The sequence below is a fragment of the Ambystoma mexicanum genome, chromosome 3q, assembly GCF_040938575.1.
Source record: "Ambystoma mexicanum isolate Mex_15411 chromosome 3q, UKY_AmexF1_1, whole genome shotgun sequence".
NCBI lineage: Eukaryota > Metazoa > Chordata > Amphibia > Caudata > Ambystomatidae > Ambystoma > Ambystoma mexicanum.
This window is the reverse complement of record NC_090926.1, coordinates 870,228,819-870,243,544: the sequence shown is the minus strand read 5'-3', so window position 1 is coordinate 870,243,544 and position 14,726 is coordinate 870,228,819. Positions and strand designations below refer to the sequence as shown.

At 45.4% G+C, this 14,726-nt stretch overlaps 1 protein-coding gene across 3 annotated transcripts in view; it reads right to left on the bottom strand.

Moving 5' to 3' along the window:
* RHOT1 (ras homolog family member T1) overlaps positions 1 to 14,726 on the bottom strand; it is a 1,148,557-nt gene that overhangs the window by 608,806 nt on the left and 525,025 nt on the right. For all 3 annotated transcript variants that reach the window (XM_069654964.1, XM_069654963.1, XM_069654965.1), the window contains exons 10-11: positions 10,681 to 10,789; positions 1,632 to 1,752 (exon numbers count right to left, since the gene is read on the bottom strand). In XM_069654964.1, coding sequence (XP_069511065.1) covers positions 1,632 to 1,752; positions 10,681 to 10,789 — 230 coding nt within the window. The remainder of the gene's footprint in view (positions 1 to 1,631; positions 1,753 to 10,680; positions 10,790 to 14,726) is intronic.

The following is a 14,726-nucleotide window of genomic DNA, read 5'->3' as shown; positions in this document are numbered from 1 at the left end:
TTTTTACTATTCGCACAGGTTGATAGTATATTTGTATTGGGATGAGGGCGAGTTGGGATTCTAGTTACAGATTATTAGTGTTATTGATAGGATATTGTTATTATATTGGCTTTTATTGTTGTACTCTGTTAAGACCTATGTGATCAAACTGTGTTTTGTTGAAAATTTAATAAGATTAAAAACATTTTTAAAAAAGAATCTTTCTGACAGTCCTTCCGTTCCTTCCACCCCTTCTCCGGGCGCCGGTCGTTGTGGCTCTTGTCCTGAGCGCATCGACTATTGTAATTCTCTTTACCTTACCAAGTGTCTCCAGCTCCTGCATAACTTGGCAGCCAGGGTAGTCACGTGCACCCTGTATGGGTCTCATATTTCGCCTGAGTTGTGCTCACTTAATTGGCTGACCGTATCCAAGCGTCTTTCTTTTAAACTGCTTTGTATTGTACACTGGGCAATCTACAGAGTGGGTGCAGAGTTTCTTCGGAACAAGTTTACACCTTAGTACCCCACCCGTGCTCTGGGCTCCCAGAACGCTCATTACTTGCAGTGACCCGGTTCCATCTGGCCAGGTTTGGGGGCAGCTCTTTTTCTGTCTGTGCATCCAAATTGTGGAATTCTCTTTCACCTATGCTCAGGGCTGTAGAAAAGCATCTCCAGTTTAGGTGCCTGTTCGAAACATACCTATTCTAGCCCTCCTTCCAGTGGCTCCTGATCCGTTTTTACTTTTAGCACCAAGTTGCCTATGGTGTTCGTGCGCTCTATAAATGAATATAACATAACAATGTTGAAAAGGAAAATGGGTGTCCGCAAGAACTACAGATGAAGGGTTATTCTGATCGAATGGGTTTGTTCTGTCCCTCTGGAGTTGATCCTCTCTTACGTGGTCCTCGCACAGATAGCCAGGCCCCTGGCCACGTAAAGAAAGCTTCACTACAGAGAATCAGTGACGATCTTGCTAGATGCGTCACAGAATCCTATGCAAATAAGTGCAAACCAGATTAAAAGAAATTGGGTTTTTAAACCTTTCACTTCAAAACAAACTAGATAAATTGATAGAACACTGCTACAACAGATGGCATGAAGGTATATTTACCAGAATCTTCCAGACATCAAGAGATGAAATTTGCTCCAATCGATAAAAGAAATATGAACCTGTTGAAAGACTCTGTCTCCTGTCTCAGATACAGAAACTACCACACTCGTGTAAAGAGATCTGACCAATATTTGTGGTTTGATACTACTAGCACCTTGAAGGATAAACTAAAGCATTGCCAAGAAAGAACATGATTGCACAGCAGTTTCAAATCTACATACATTTGGAACAGATTTATGAAGTTACAACTAAAATGAACTGTCATCTGCAGCATTTCTGTAGCATACTTTAACACAATACTGCCTATACAAGGGTCTGGCTGCAGAAAAGGACAGACCTTGTGAGCAGCTCTGCACATTCCTGGTGGCAAATATAAGGAAAATATATATTTTTTAAAGCACTTGTTGATTACTGAAGGGTTGCAGAAAGTGGTATACAGTAATGCTGTGTAGAACTGAGATTCATAGTAATGTTTAATTTTACAAAATGTATCAAAAGCAAATGTTACTGAACAATATTCTTATACTTATTTGTCACATACGAAGGAAAAAGGTAATCTGGCATCAGTTCCAAATCGTCGTCATAGCCAAACCGCCGTAATACTGTCCAAGTGGTTTCATGTCTTCCTCTTTGGATGAAAAGCGTATGCAGAAAAAGGAAACCTTTGGAAAAGAAAAATGCAGCATTTTTAGAAGGGGCCATGTCTCCGATTGAAAGAATGTAAATGCCTCTGAAGTTAGGACAGAGCCTACCAAACAAAGTTCAGAAGGCTTCCATCACATGCCAAGTTAAACTTGCCTGGATAGAAAGTAAATGTTACTTACCGTTCCTACTACTGTTCTAGTCCATAGTATCAGTTCCTCCATACTTTTGGGATATTCGGTCCTTGGAGGATGGGATCAGAGAATGATGCAGAGCAGCACTAATTGCAACGCAAAAACGCATCAAAGGAGCATGCGCTGCTGCTTCGTCTCTGTGAATGCCCTTTATGAATGATCCAAGGCCCAACCAGCAGTGCTTTAAACTTCAGCCATCTACTAGCTATCTTATTACAACGGCAGTGGATGGGCGCCCGTATGGAGGATAGGGGATTAGGGTTGTAGTAGGCACTACACTGAGTAACCTTTACTCACTTCTATGTCCAATCCCTTTCCTGCATAGTTATGGGAGCTTCCAATGCACCCCAAGAGGAGGATTGTAATATTGCAGAAGTATGTCAAACGTCATGGTCTAAACAAAATTGTTACAGAGAACTTCCTGTCCGAAACAAGCATTAACCATAGAACTTCTGTACAAAAAAATAGTGCCTGCAGAAGTTGTGAAGCCGAAATTGCCGCTTTATATATCCTCCAAGGGTACATGGCTTTGGAAAGCAACCAATGCCAATTTGGCACTTACCACATGTTCATGGAGCCATTTAGGGAGTATTCATTTCCATAGCTCACACCATTATAGGTTACAATCCAGTGTGCAATGGACACCAGGTAAGTTTTAGTGCCAAAAAAGGGCTCTCGAAAGTGACAAATGGTCCAAGACCTTGAATGCCTTGGTTCAATATAAAACCTCAGTGACCTGGCCATGTCCAGACTGTGTAGAAATATTTCTGCTTCTGAGGATGGATTCACAAAACACACAGGTAAGTTAATCTTTTGGTTGAGGTGAAATCCTGACACCCCTTTAAGGAGAATTTTGGGTTGAGTGCAGAGCACAACTTTATCCTCGTCTAAAGTCAAGTATGGTGCCCTAATTCACAAAGCTTGAAGTTAACTAACCCTTTGTGCAGAAGTGGGTGCCACCATAAAGGTTGTTTTGAGGGTAACAAATCTGATGTCTGTGGAGTCCAGCAGTTCAAAAGGCTTCTGCACCAGAGCAGCGATACTCATGTTTAGGTCGGGTTGGGAGGCCTGCCCCAGTGAAAGTCGGAGCCATTTCTCCCCTCCCTAACTGCCTGCATCCGTGCCTGTCAACAGTGCCCCTGTGCAGCCCCCATTGTCTCATGAACACAATGCTGGCGAGTTGCTTTATTGACCTTTCAGACAACCACAACATACAACATACAACCAGTCTGGGTAGACCGCCTGCAAAATAGCCACCCACCAGGGTCTTTCAGCAAACAATTCCAGTCATTAGATTATTACAGCCAGCAAGAAGAGAACCACTAAGCCAAGCAGTGTGAAGCATGCGCAGCCATCAGTGAAGCTGAGCACCATATACCAGTGTACGCTGCACTTCAACAGCTGCAACAGAGCCTGCTAACACTGGCTCTGATGCACAAGAAGGGGAAGCTTGGTTTCGTGAAATCCCAGTTCCCGCATCCGTGGAGATTGCAATAGGACACAGAGAACAGATGTGCTTCTAGAACAAGATTGGAAGAACCTAAAAGCAGACTAGTATATTGACCAGAGAGGACTACTATACACAACGTGAGCTCAAGAGGTGAGGGAACCAGCTTTTACCAACTGTTGTTCCCAAAGCAGTTCCTAGGGGTAGTTTTGGAGCTGGCCCCCTGTACCCGAAAGTGGGGCACATAGGCTTAGAGAGGAAACGGAGGACAACTAAGCCGATTCTACCAGCCAAGTCTATATGCCGAGTGTTAGGACTGTTTTTCTAAAATCCACCTAAAGGTGGATTTTAGCAAAACAGAAATACACAATACACAATATACACAATACAGAAAAAAAATACACAATACAGAAACTCCACTCTTAGTATGAGGCTGTACCTAAGGCTTTACCTCCTGAGATATTTGGTAGCAATGACAGAGCAGCCACGATTACCTTAGGAGGGAGAGAGGGCTGTAGATGGGTACAAAGAAATTGTAGCATACATATGGTCCAAAGAAACACTGATACACTTATGGATTATAAACATAATGGTTTATATTTTATAAACACACAGGCAAAGATAAATATTTGGAAAGATAAGTACTATTTCATTACTCAAACACAATTATAAAACCAGCACAATAGGTGAGTAAAACTTAATGACACGCATTTCGAATGGCAGAATGATATTCATGGGGAATAAAACCATATTAGACCTTTAGAAAGACACAAGACAATTTAAGGGAGACAGACCACAATGGTAATAACCTACAGTGTTATACACTTTCTGAAATACTACAGTTATACCAACACTGTTACAGGTATACACATTGCAACACATGTAACTTATTCTTCTTTCAGAATGGATACAATTACACCCAGATTATTTTTCAGAACACAGTTCAAAGATAAGTAAAGAACTTATCTTTTCAGTGGGGCATTGAGTTTCTCATGGATAAGTAGGAACTCAATAAGACTGTTTTAGAAATGCACTAAGCTATGCAAGGTAAGCACAACCCCATGTTAAACTTTTAAATGGCAGCAGCTATTCAAGGTGAGCAAAACCCTATTGGTCATAAACTCTTATACTATTGAAGATGCGCCCCTGAACGCTAACGCCATAAAAAATACAACCCACCAGGGAAAAAAGGCCAAGAGATTCTTGCAAAGATAACAAGTTTTCATGGATAGGCAAGCAAAGAACTCTGTTGCTCGAGAACCTTCTGCCGAAAAGTAGTACAAGCAGAAGGTTATAAGGCAACACATCGTCATTACTACGTCATACAGTAAAATCCTGCGTGGTTTGCGAGACCCTATAGATGGGCGGACTGCTCCATAGGGGATGCCAGGCTGCAATTGGCCCCAGCCCCGTCCTTCCATCTTCTATCATGTGGTGTCAGCTGGGCTCATCTCTCCAGGGACTGAAGGACATGTTCCTCATTAGTTACTACTGGAAGGCAATGCTACTCTATCATTATGGCGTGCACCTGGGAAACTTGGGGACTGGCACAGGGGGAGGCTCAAGATCATGCTGACCCACACATTCTTCACTCAGTTCATATCGCACTCTCCGCACCCAAGGTTTCCACCCTCGCTTTTGACTATAATTTATTCCTCCCTATACCTCGTATTAGAAAGTGTGTAATTCATAAAATAAGGTGAAACGGTTGAGATCTTTTAGGACCACTGGGTTTATGGTTGGTGGTCTGAGGTCACCTACTATCACAGAATTCAGGGGTCTTGGACTGGGGCTGTTGTGGGTGTCATATCTCGTGGCTGGAGGTCTGCTTATGGCCTGGCTGTAATGGATGCGCACAGTGAGGCGCCTGGTGCTGTCTCGCGGCCTTGCAGGGTGCATTCCTTTTAGGGATAACAAGCGTCCGCAACAGTTAAGGAACAAAGAAAAGTTTCTATGGGAATTAGCAACGCAGGTCTTTCTACCATCAGGGCTTAGGCCTGTTCACGTTTCCTCGCCAGGCCTATGTTTACCGCGCAGCCATGCCAGCCCGAATGTATTTGCTATAACTACAGAAATGGCATCTCCTTATATGTGTGCACTAAATCTACCTATTAATATTTAATAGTGTCCATGCAGAGTTTCTTATCACGGGCCCCTCCCCCCTGGTGCATCGCAAGTGTGGTTATAGAATCCGCCTTACTCCAAAGTGTCTAGGGGGGTGGGAAAGGTTAATTTCCTTTCCAAAACTATATCTTTTACAGTAATAGTTTGTTATACCAATTAAACTTTTCAGAAGAGTGGAACACAATTCTTAGGTCAGTAAAGAACTTTATGTACGTTTCAGAGGAGCAGAATGCAACTCTAGGGTAAGTGAGAACTCTAAGACTATTTTAGAAATGCACCAAGCAGTTCCAGGTAAGCCAAACTCAATGTTATGCATTTAGAATGGCATTAAGCAATTCAAGATGAGTAAGCCCCTATTGTTAAGCTTTTACAGTTATTCACTATCAGGAATAATAAAACAATACCAACTCAGTTACTTTCTAGAAGAGTGAAACTCAATTCAAAAGGTAAGTAAATAACATTATATTTTTAAGAATGGCAGTAAGCAATTCACAGGTAAGCACTTTGGGATACTTCTGTAACTTACATCATTTCAGTTACAACACTAACACCTTTAGCAAGTGATTTCGACAAAACTCTCTAACTTTGTGCAAGACTTTTATTAACTACGAAGTGCCTCAGCTCCATTGACTGTGCTCCAATTGACTGACTGTCCTGGCTCCCTGCAGACTCTTCAAATTCACTAATTGATATTTTCTGTCCCTCAGAGGTGATAACTTGTGTTTGGAGTGTTATTGCTGGGCAAGGTTTTGTCCAGACTTCATTGGAAGATTCAAGTATACTCACATGCCCTGAGAAACTGTTTAATCTTTATCCTTCCTTTAACCTTTAATTTCTGCAACCTCAGAATCTGCAAAGTGTACTAGTGACATATAAATGCCATTACTGTCCTTGTGAATGAAGTCACCTCCAGGCGTAGGAAATGTGTAAAAAGCATCTCTAAAGAGTATGTACTAATTTATGTTGATTCTGGAAAAGTATTTTAAAGTATATTTGATTGTTAGATATCCTTCCCTTTTTAAAGAATGCTTATTTAAAACACTGATGTTAAATAAATAACAATTTATAACTAAAACCTTGAGTACAAGTGTTACTAGGCTACTTGTATTTGCGAATTTCATTGCTACAGCTCACATTTATCCCTCTTGAGATAGGCCTGGCTGCTCAGTCACACCACCAACTTGTGTAGTACAGCCCTATACTTAAAGGTGGGTAACCTAATACCATGTAGACAAGTGTAGTGTAGTCTCACACAGTGTTACTACATACATTCTTGCCTAACAAAGGGTTGCTTCAGGCTCTGGTTATACAGCAGTCTCTCTGGTCGCTGGAAATCGCTATAGGCGTCTTTTCTTCATCTTCCTCTTCCGATTCAGGTCCAGTGATGGACTTGTCAGCATCTTCCAGGTTCGGCGGATTTATCAGGAACTACAGCACAACTTCTGCAAATTCTCCCTGCAGTTTACAGAAAGGGGTGGTCTGGCTGTCCAATCAGGACAGCCAGTCTGCCCATTGGGAACTGGTTCCTTTCAGACAAGGTGAAACACAAAGGGCTGCAGATTTTTGGACTCCTCCCTCGCTTCCTGCCTTCTCAGACATCCTGGGGCCTAGGCAGGGACTACAAATGATTCCTACCGAAGAAACAACGTTCAACAAAGGTTATTCCCATTTAGAATGGCAGAAGACAACCCAGGAAAGAACAGCAATACTTATAAATGGCAAAAAAGAAGGTACATGCCATTCTAGCAGAATGGTGACCCTCCTGAACATTACTGTGGCTGATATAACAGCCTGCAAGTAATAAGACGTAAAACTCAATAAGGTAAAACCACTGCCACCAGCCATTCAAGGAAACTTACAATTGTAACAAGAATATTACATGTAAGTAAGCAAGGGGATACACTGTATCCCCCCAGCACTCCACATAAGGTGGGGTGTGTGCTGGCTCACTATATTAAATGTAAAGGGGATGAAATAGTTCACCCAAGTACATTAAAGAGAAATTAGCAGGGAAGCCCAAAGGGGCAACCCCAGCCTAAGCCCAAAAGTTAGAGCCAACTATAACCCCCAATCTCACACTATGGAGAGACATCAAAAGGTGACCCATAAAAAGAGTAAAAGCCTAGGTGAGAGGGGGGAAAAGATTCCCCATTACCTACAAGGACAAATAATTACCAAGTCCAAGCAACAAGTTCTGGGGTTGACCCAAGGCAGGAAGATGTATCACTGAAATGAAAATATTACATACCAATACAAGAGTGCTACCCTATTCTAAGGCATGAGTGATCTCAGAGGCAGAAGAGGGACCCTAGTGATCTAGGAGTCAACAGAAGGCAGACCAGGATAAGGCTCAGATGGAGGAAAGTCAGCGTTCCAGAGGATTTCTCCTTTAAGTAGTAAGTACAGACTTCAAAGTTAGTAGAAAGTGTTCAGGGACTTCGTAGAAGGCTCCCTAGATGAGTTAGGCCTGGTCGAATGGTATGGGTGAACTCCCAACACAAGAATCACCCACTTGGCCACAGAGGATCAACACAACACTCATTACCCAAGCCAACACATAACCTCAGCAATGAACAAGAGTTTGCAGATGGATGCCTTCATGATGCAGCAGCACAGGATCCGGTCCCTGGATTCTTGGTTGTGGTGACAAAAGAACGGACACTGGATGGGAACTTGCAGTAGCAGTCAACAGAAAAGGCTCATAACAAACGATTCTTCGGTGCTTCACACGGCTCTGTGGATTTGACGCCCTTTTACAGGTACCAGATGAAGGTTGTTGCTGGTGGATTCTCTTCACTCTTTCGGTCCAGCACTCTCGGAGAGGGGGCTTCATGGATTCGAATCAGGTCTCTGGAGGTCTAGCAGGAGTCCACCAAAGTTTCAGCAGGAATTGGACTTTAGAAGACATTGCAGAGCACTCAAGCTCAAGGTCCCCTAGTATTGACGATTTGCAGCCCCGGATGGTCACTGCTCGTCGAGGGATGGCTTGTTTTGCAGGCCGTCTCGAGACTAGCGAGTTACCAGCCGCTGGGTAGGTGTCAGCGTCTTCGGGACCCCAAGGTTGCTTGGAAGGAAGGGTCAGAATAGGCTCCCGTTACACAGCATGCATCTCCAGTTGCTAGAATCAGTTGCCGCCGTCTTTTATAACTCCCTCTTCGGATTCAGCTCCAGTGGTTGACTTGTCTTCAGCTTTCAGAATCCGACATTTATACAGGAACCCCCAACCTTTTTCAGCTTCCAGAATCTGACATTTATACAGGAACGCACAAACTTTTGCGAACTCTCCCTGCAGTTTACAGAAAGGGTCGGGTAGCTGTCCAATAATGAGAGCCAGCTCGCCATAGGAACTGGTTCCTTTCAGAAACACCAGAAGACAAAGAGCTGCAGAGTTTCTGACTCCTCCCTGACTTACTGCCTTAACAGACACTCTGAAGCCTCAGCAGGAAACACAAAGGGTTGCTGCCGAAGACAAAACTTCAACCAGGATCCACCCAACCTAGGACGGCAGAATAAGACCCAAGAAAGGACAAGCACACTAGAAATGGCAGAAAAAGAAAAAAGCCACCATTCTACCAGAATAGTAACCATTCTAGCAGAATGGTGATCCTTCTGTGCATTACCGCGGCTGGTTTGACAGCCTGTGTGTAATATTAACTAAAAAGTCATTAAAGTATTTCCAATACCACCAGTCATAAGAGTGAGCATGTCACAGTAACAGAAATGTTACTGGGTCAGTGAGATAGGGGATAAAATGCATCTCCCTAGCGCTCTACTTAAGGTGGGGTGTGATAAAATGTGAAGGGCATGTAAATCCCTCTCTACGCTTGGTATTAGTAGTTCACACAAGGAACATCAAGAGACAATACAAAGAAGCCCAAGCACAATCCAGCAACACTTCACATAAAGTATTGTGTGCTGCCATAGGGAAATGCATTAAGCCCCAAAGTTATAGGGAACTATAAATCCAAACATACCCTATGGAGAAACATAAAAAGGTCACCCATAAAAAAAAAAGTAATAGAAACGTTGAATTACCAATCATAGAAGCGCCCTTCTTCAGAATCGCCATGGACATGGTCGGACCCTGGAACCTTAAAAATATTGCAACAGGTACATCTTGGTAATCTTGGTAATCATAGATTATGCAACACGATATCCAGGGTCATCCAAAACCTATTATGAAGTCGCTGAAAGTTGTTTCTTTTTTTGTTTGTCTAGATTCAATCAAAACACCATATGGCATGGCCTTATCTGCCATTGTTCTAATCGCAACGTGATTAAAGGTATGCATCCTAGCTAGCTGCAAAAATGCCTACCTCCAAGGTAACCCAAGTAGACCCGGGAGACCCCGCCAACTGCCGCTGGAACTGGCCAAGTGAAAAAGTGTGCCAAAGAAAGCTCTACTGTGGATTCAAAAACACCAAGCACATGTTTAGCAACATAAACTGGAGCTAGCAAAACAGCGACACTTCAGGGCATGCCCGGATTAAGGTGTGATGCGTTCCTTAGCCCATGGCCTGGAATTAGTCTTGGAGCTGGTTCAGCCAGCTGCCTCTCGCCTCAGTGAGCGTGAGATGTGTCACCAAGGCAGGGAGCCTGTGGAACAAAACACTGCTACCTTGGTCTTGATGAAGGAACACAAATCCTCCAGAGGTAGTTTTCAAAAGAAGTCTTTCCAGTGTTGTAACCTGTGAAGAAGGGCCAGCAAAAGTGGCCAAAAAACAAAAAAAGGTCAAAGCCAAAAATGTTTGTAGGTGTGGAGTTGCACTAAATGATGATTAACTAGTTCTGCTTCATTCCTTCAAGGGACTTTCAGAAAATGTCCATTAAGCTGCATAGAATGTGGCTAGAAAATAAATATGGATGGCATCTGTGTAGATGCTTAACTGACCAAAGCAAAGGGTGCAGTAAAACTATGAATTAACAATCAGCTATCGGAAAAGAATTAGGAGAAGGTAGATTTACAATAGTCAGAGCCTAGAAAGCGAGACTAGCTCTAACACCCATGAAACATGACTTAATCCTTTTTTCTTCTTTTTTCTTTTAAAGCTGTCCCCACCTCTTCGAAAACGACTTCACATATCAAGTGTGCAGTATTAACAAATTGCAAACTCAGAAAAACTTGTAAAAGAAAATACAGAAGTCACAAAGAATACATCCACAAAGACAAATAGCACACTTACCCTGTAACGTTAAACCATTATTATCCACTCCATCGCTGCGATTTTTTCTAACCACATTTTTCACATCTTCAAGAGCTTGAGGAGCCAAAGGTGTGTGGAAACAGGTTCTCTTAAAATGTTACAAAAACAAGATCAAAACAATGCAGTGATCGAATATTAAAAACTTCTAGTTGAACAGTTCTTCAGCAGGTACTGCACTACCAGTGTCAAACATATCAATCGTATGCAGAAATGTTAATCATATACAACACCTCTTATACAAACGTATGGTAACCACTCAGAGTATACAAAAACTACTAATACTGCCCAAATTACTCTTCACATTTAATACCAATGTACAGTAACTAACCAGTATACAGGGACATACAGTGTATGGCAGTTGCTAAAGCTGGCCTTCCAGACAAGCAGAGTAAGTGCCTATTTTACTCCCTAAAATCAGGCCAATATTCCAAAACAATAAGGCGTAACATGGTCACGTGTCCGACGCTTTATGATATGATATGGCATTTATAACGCGCCTATACACAAGTGTTTCAAGGCGCGACGAGGCAAGGGGGCGCAGGTGGGACAAAGGGAGGACAGACAATGATCCTACAAGGCCAAGAGTCATTCAGATCGCGCAAGTGCATGCGAAGGGGGGGGGAAAGGAAAAGTGCGTGGGGGAAGGGAGAGGGCAAAGTGCAGTAAATGGGAAAAAGTGGAATAAATAAGAAAATAAATAAACGGCCAGCTGGTGGCAAGTGCAAGGATGTGCAGACAAAAGTGCTGGTAGGGGGACTGTAGGGATACAGAACAACAGTCCCCAGGTGCAGGGGTTGGCAGGAAGGCAGTGCAAGTGGGCAATTGACGGTGCCTGGGCCAGAGATCAGAAAGGGTGGCCAGGTAACCCAAGCAGGTTCAGTCAGGAAATCAGCAGGGGAGAGGGGGAGAGAAAGCAGAGGCAAAGGGGAAGGTTTTGAGGTGCTTCTGGAACCAGAGATGGTTTTCCTCGAGTTTCAGGGAGGCAGGAAGGCTGTTCCAGAGAGAGGCCCCAGTTGAAGAGAGTAATCTGCCACCAACTCGTTGCTTGGAGAAGCGACTGACACTGCGGGAGTTGGAGGCGGATGAGCGAGGTGCCCGAGAAGGAAGATATTTAGGAAGAGAGAGTTGAAGGTATTTCGGCCCCAGACCCCAGAAGGCCTTCTGTACAATGCAGAGGGTTTTCAACTTATACTCGCAGCCACTGGGAGCCAGTGCAGGGATTTCAGTCCTGGAGAGATACGATCCCTGGGCTTCAGGCCAAGGGCAAGTCTCACAGTCCTGTTCTGGATAAGTTGCAGAGGGCGGAGAGTAGAGGCAGGCAGATTTAGATAGAGGCTGTTACAATAGTCCAGCCTAGAGAGGAACAGGGCTCTGGAGACAGTGAGCTTCTGGGGGAAGGAGAGGAAGGGAAGAATACCTCTAAGGAGGTGCAGCTGGTAGTGTGACTTCTTAGAGACGTCAGAGATGTGAGGGGAGAAGGAGAGAGTAAAGTCGAAGATGACCCTGAGGTTTTTAGCCTTGCAGGTGGGAGTAGGAAGAGGGCCAAGAGAGGCCGGACAGAGCTGCAGGAAAGGAGGGAGTGGGTGTGCCGATGAGTAGAATCTCAGTTTTACTGGCATTAAGGCAGAGGTCGTTGGCGGCACACCACTCCTGGATGTCAGACAGACAGTCAGAGATGAGGGAAGGAGAGGAGGAGGCCGAGGGTAGCCTGAAAATGAGCTGGGTATCGTCCGCATAGCACTGAAAGTTGGGACAGAGAGCAGCGATGCGGTGGGCAAGGAGTGCCAGGTATTGGTTGAACAGCCAGGGAGAGAGGTTAGATCCCGGCAGACACCACAGGTAGAGAGAAATATGTCGGAGAGGAAGGACCCCAGTTGGACCTGGGAGGGCCGATTGGAGAGGAAAGAAGTCAGCCACGCCAGAGCCTGACCAGTGATACCCAGGTTATCACGGAGACGGTTGAGCAGGATGGCATGGTTGACGGTGTCAAAGGCAGAAGAGAGGTCAAGCAGGATGAGAACGCACAGGGTATTAGAGTCAAGGTTGGTGAGCAGGTCTTTACGGATGTTCAGGAGAACAGTTTCCGTGCTTCTGGCAGCTCTGAAGCCAGACTGAGGTCATGAAGACAACCAACAGATTCAGTGTGGAGATTGAGCTAGGAGATGGCCAGTTTCTCCAGGAGCTTGCCCAGGAAGGGAATGATGGAGATTGGGCGATAGTTAGCCGGGCAGGAGGGGTCTGCAGAGGGTTTCTTTAGAAGAGGGTGCACAAGGGAGTGCTTCGGGGGGGGGGGGGGGGGGGGGAGGGAAGACTCCAGTGACGAAGGAGTGGTTGCAGAAATCAGCCAGGGCAGGAGCCAGGGAGTCGATGTGGTCCTTGATGGTTTTGGAGGAACCGGGGTGAACCTGTTTTGACGAGACTTTCATAGATCGGACTTTTCTAGAAACCTTGTCTGCAGAGAAAAGGGGAAAGGCCGAGAAGGAGGGAGGAGGGGTGGCTGAGGAAGGGCCAGAGGAAGAGCAGGGAGTAGAAGGGGGATGGGGCAAAAGGAGGAGAGTGAGGACAGGATGTCCTGAGTTTCAGAAATGAAATGAGAAGCCAGTGCCGTGCAGAGGGCCTGGGAAGGAACAGGAGAGGTAGAGACTGCGGCAAGATTGGCCAATTCCTTGCACATTGTAAAGAGTTCAGCCGAGTTGTTAGATGCCGCAAGGACGCAGACTTGGATATGGGCTCTCTTCTTATTGAGGACGGAGAGCCGGTATTGCCTATGCAGCAGGGGGCAGGCCAGTTTGTCAAAGGATGAACTTGAAGCACAACATTTCCTCTCGGCCACCCTACACCTGCGTTTTAGGGTGACGAGGTTCGAGTCATACCAGGAGTTACACTTGGCTTTGGGCTTCAGGCGGATTCTCATGGCAGGGGCAAGGATATCAAGAGTGTCAGATATAGAAGACTGGAGCACGGAGAGGGCTGTGTCAGGATGAGAGTCAGCCAGAGGGAGAGGAGGGGGGTGGGAAGGTGGCGGCAAAAGCCTCAACTGACACGCGTTTCATGGGTCGGATGACCGGGAAGGTGGGTGGCAGTGATGGAGGTGGCTTGGCCTGCGGGTAGTGATGGTGAGGTGGGAAGAAAGGAGAAAGTGATCACTCCAGGAGAGAGGAGTGGAGAAAGGGATAGAGAGGGGAAGGTCAGAAGAGATCAGAACATCAAGAGTGTGTCCTGCAGAATGAGTCGGGCCAGAGGGGAGAATGGTGAGTGAGAGAGTGTCACAGAGGTTGCGAAAGAGTACAGAGGTGGGACAAGAGGCATCCAGGTGGACGTTGAAGTCTCCAAGAAGGAGGAGTTGAGTGGTTAAGGCCAGGAGTGAGGAGGACAGGTCTGCCCACTCCGAGAGGAAGGAAGAAATCTGACCAGGTGGCAGATAGATAGTAGCCACGGTAAGGGAATGGCTCGCGTAGAGAGAGAGACCCTGCAGACGAGGCATTCAAAAGAGGAGTAGGCCTGCGTAGGAGTAACAGAGGCAGGAATCCACTCAAGGTTGATAAGTGCAACGCCCTCACCAGACCGGTTGGGCCTGGGCACAGAGAGGATCTTGTAGCCATCAGGTAGGAGCGTGTCAAAGCTGGTGACGGAGTTGGCCGTAAACCATGTCTCAGTGAGGCCGAGGACATCGAGGTCAAGTTCTTCAAGAAGGCGGCAGATATCAGGAATGTTTGACAGCGGAGCAGGAGTTAAGAGTGGCAATGTGGAGAAGGTTGCCCTCCTTAAAGAACTTCCGGTGAGGGGTACAGATGAGAGGTAAGCCCTGCGGAAGTGTAGAAAGCATCCAAGAGGGAGCAGAGAGGGAGGGGGAAGGCAAGGTAGCCCAGGGAAGAGGAGAGGGGACAGCAGGAGAAGAAATGAAGTTGATGAGGCGCAGAAAGCGTCTATCAAAGAGATGAAGGTTGGCCAGAGAGCCTTGGACCAAGACGGTCCCATTAGAGTAGACATTAATGATGACCTTAGAGGATAGGAAGGAGGCCAGG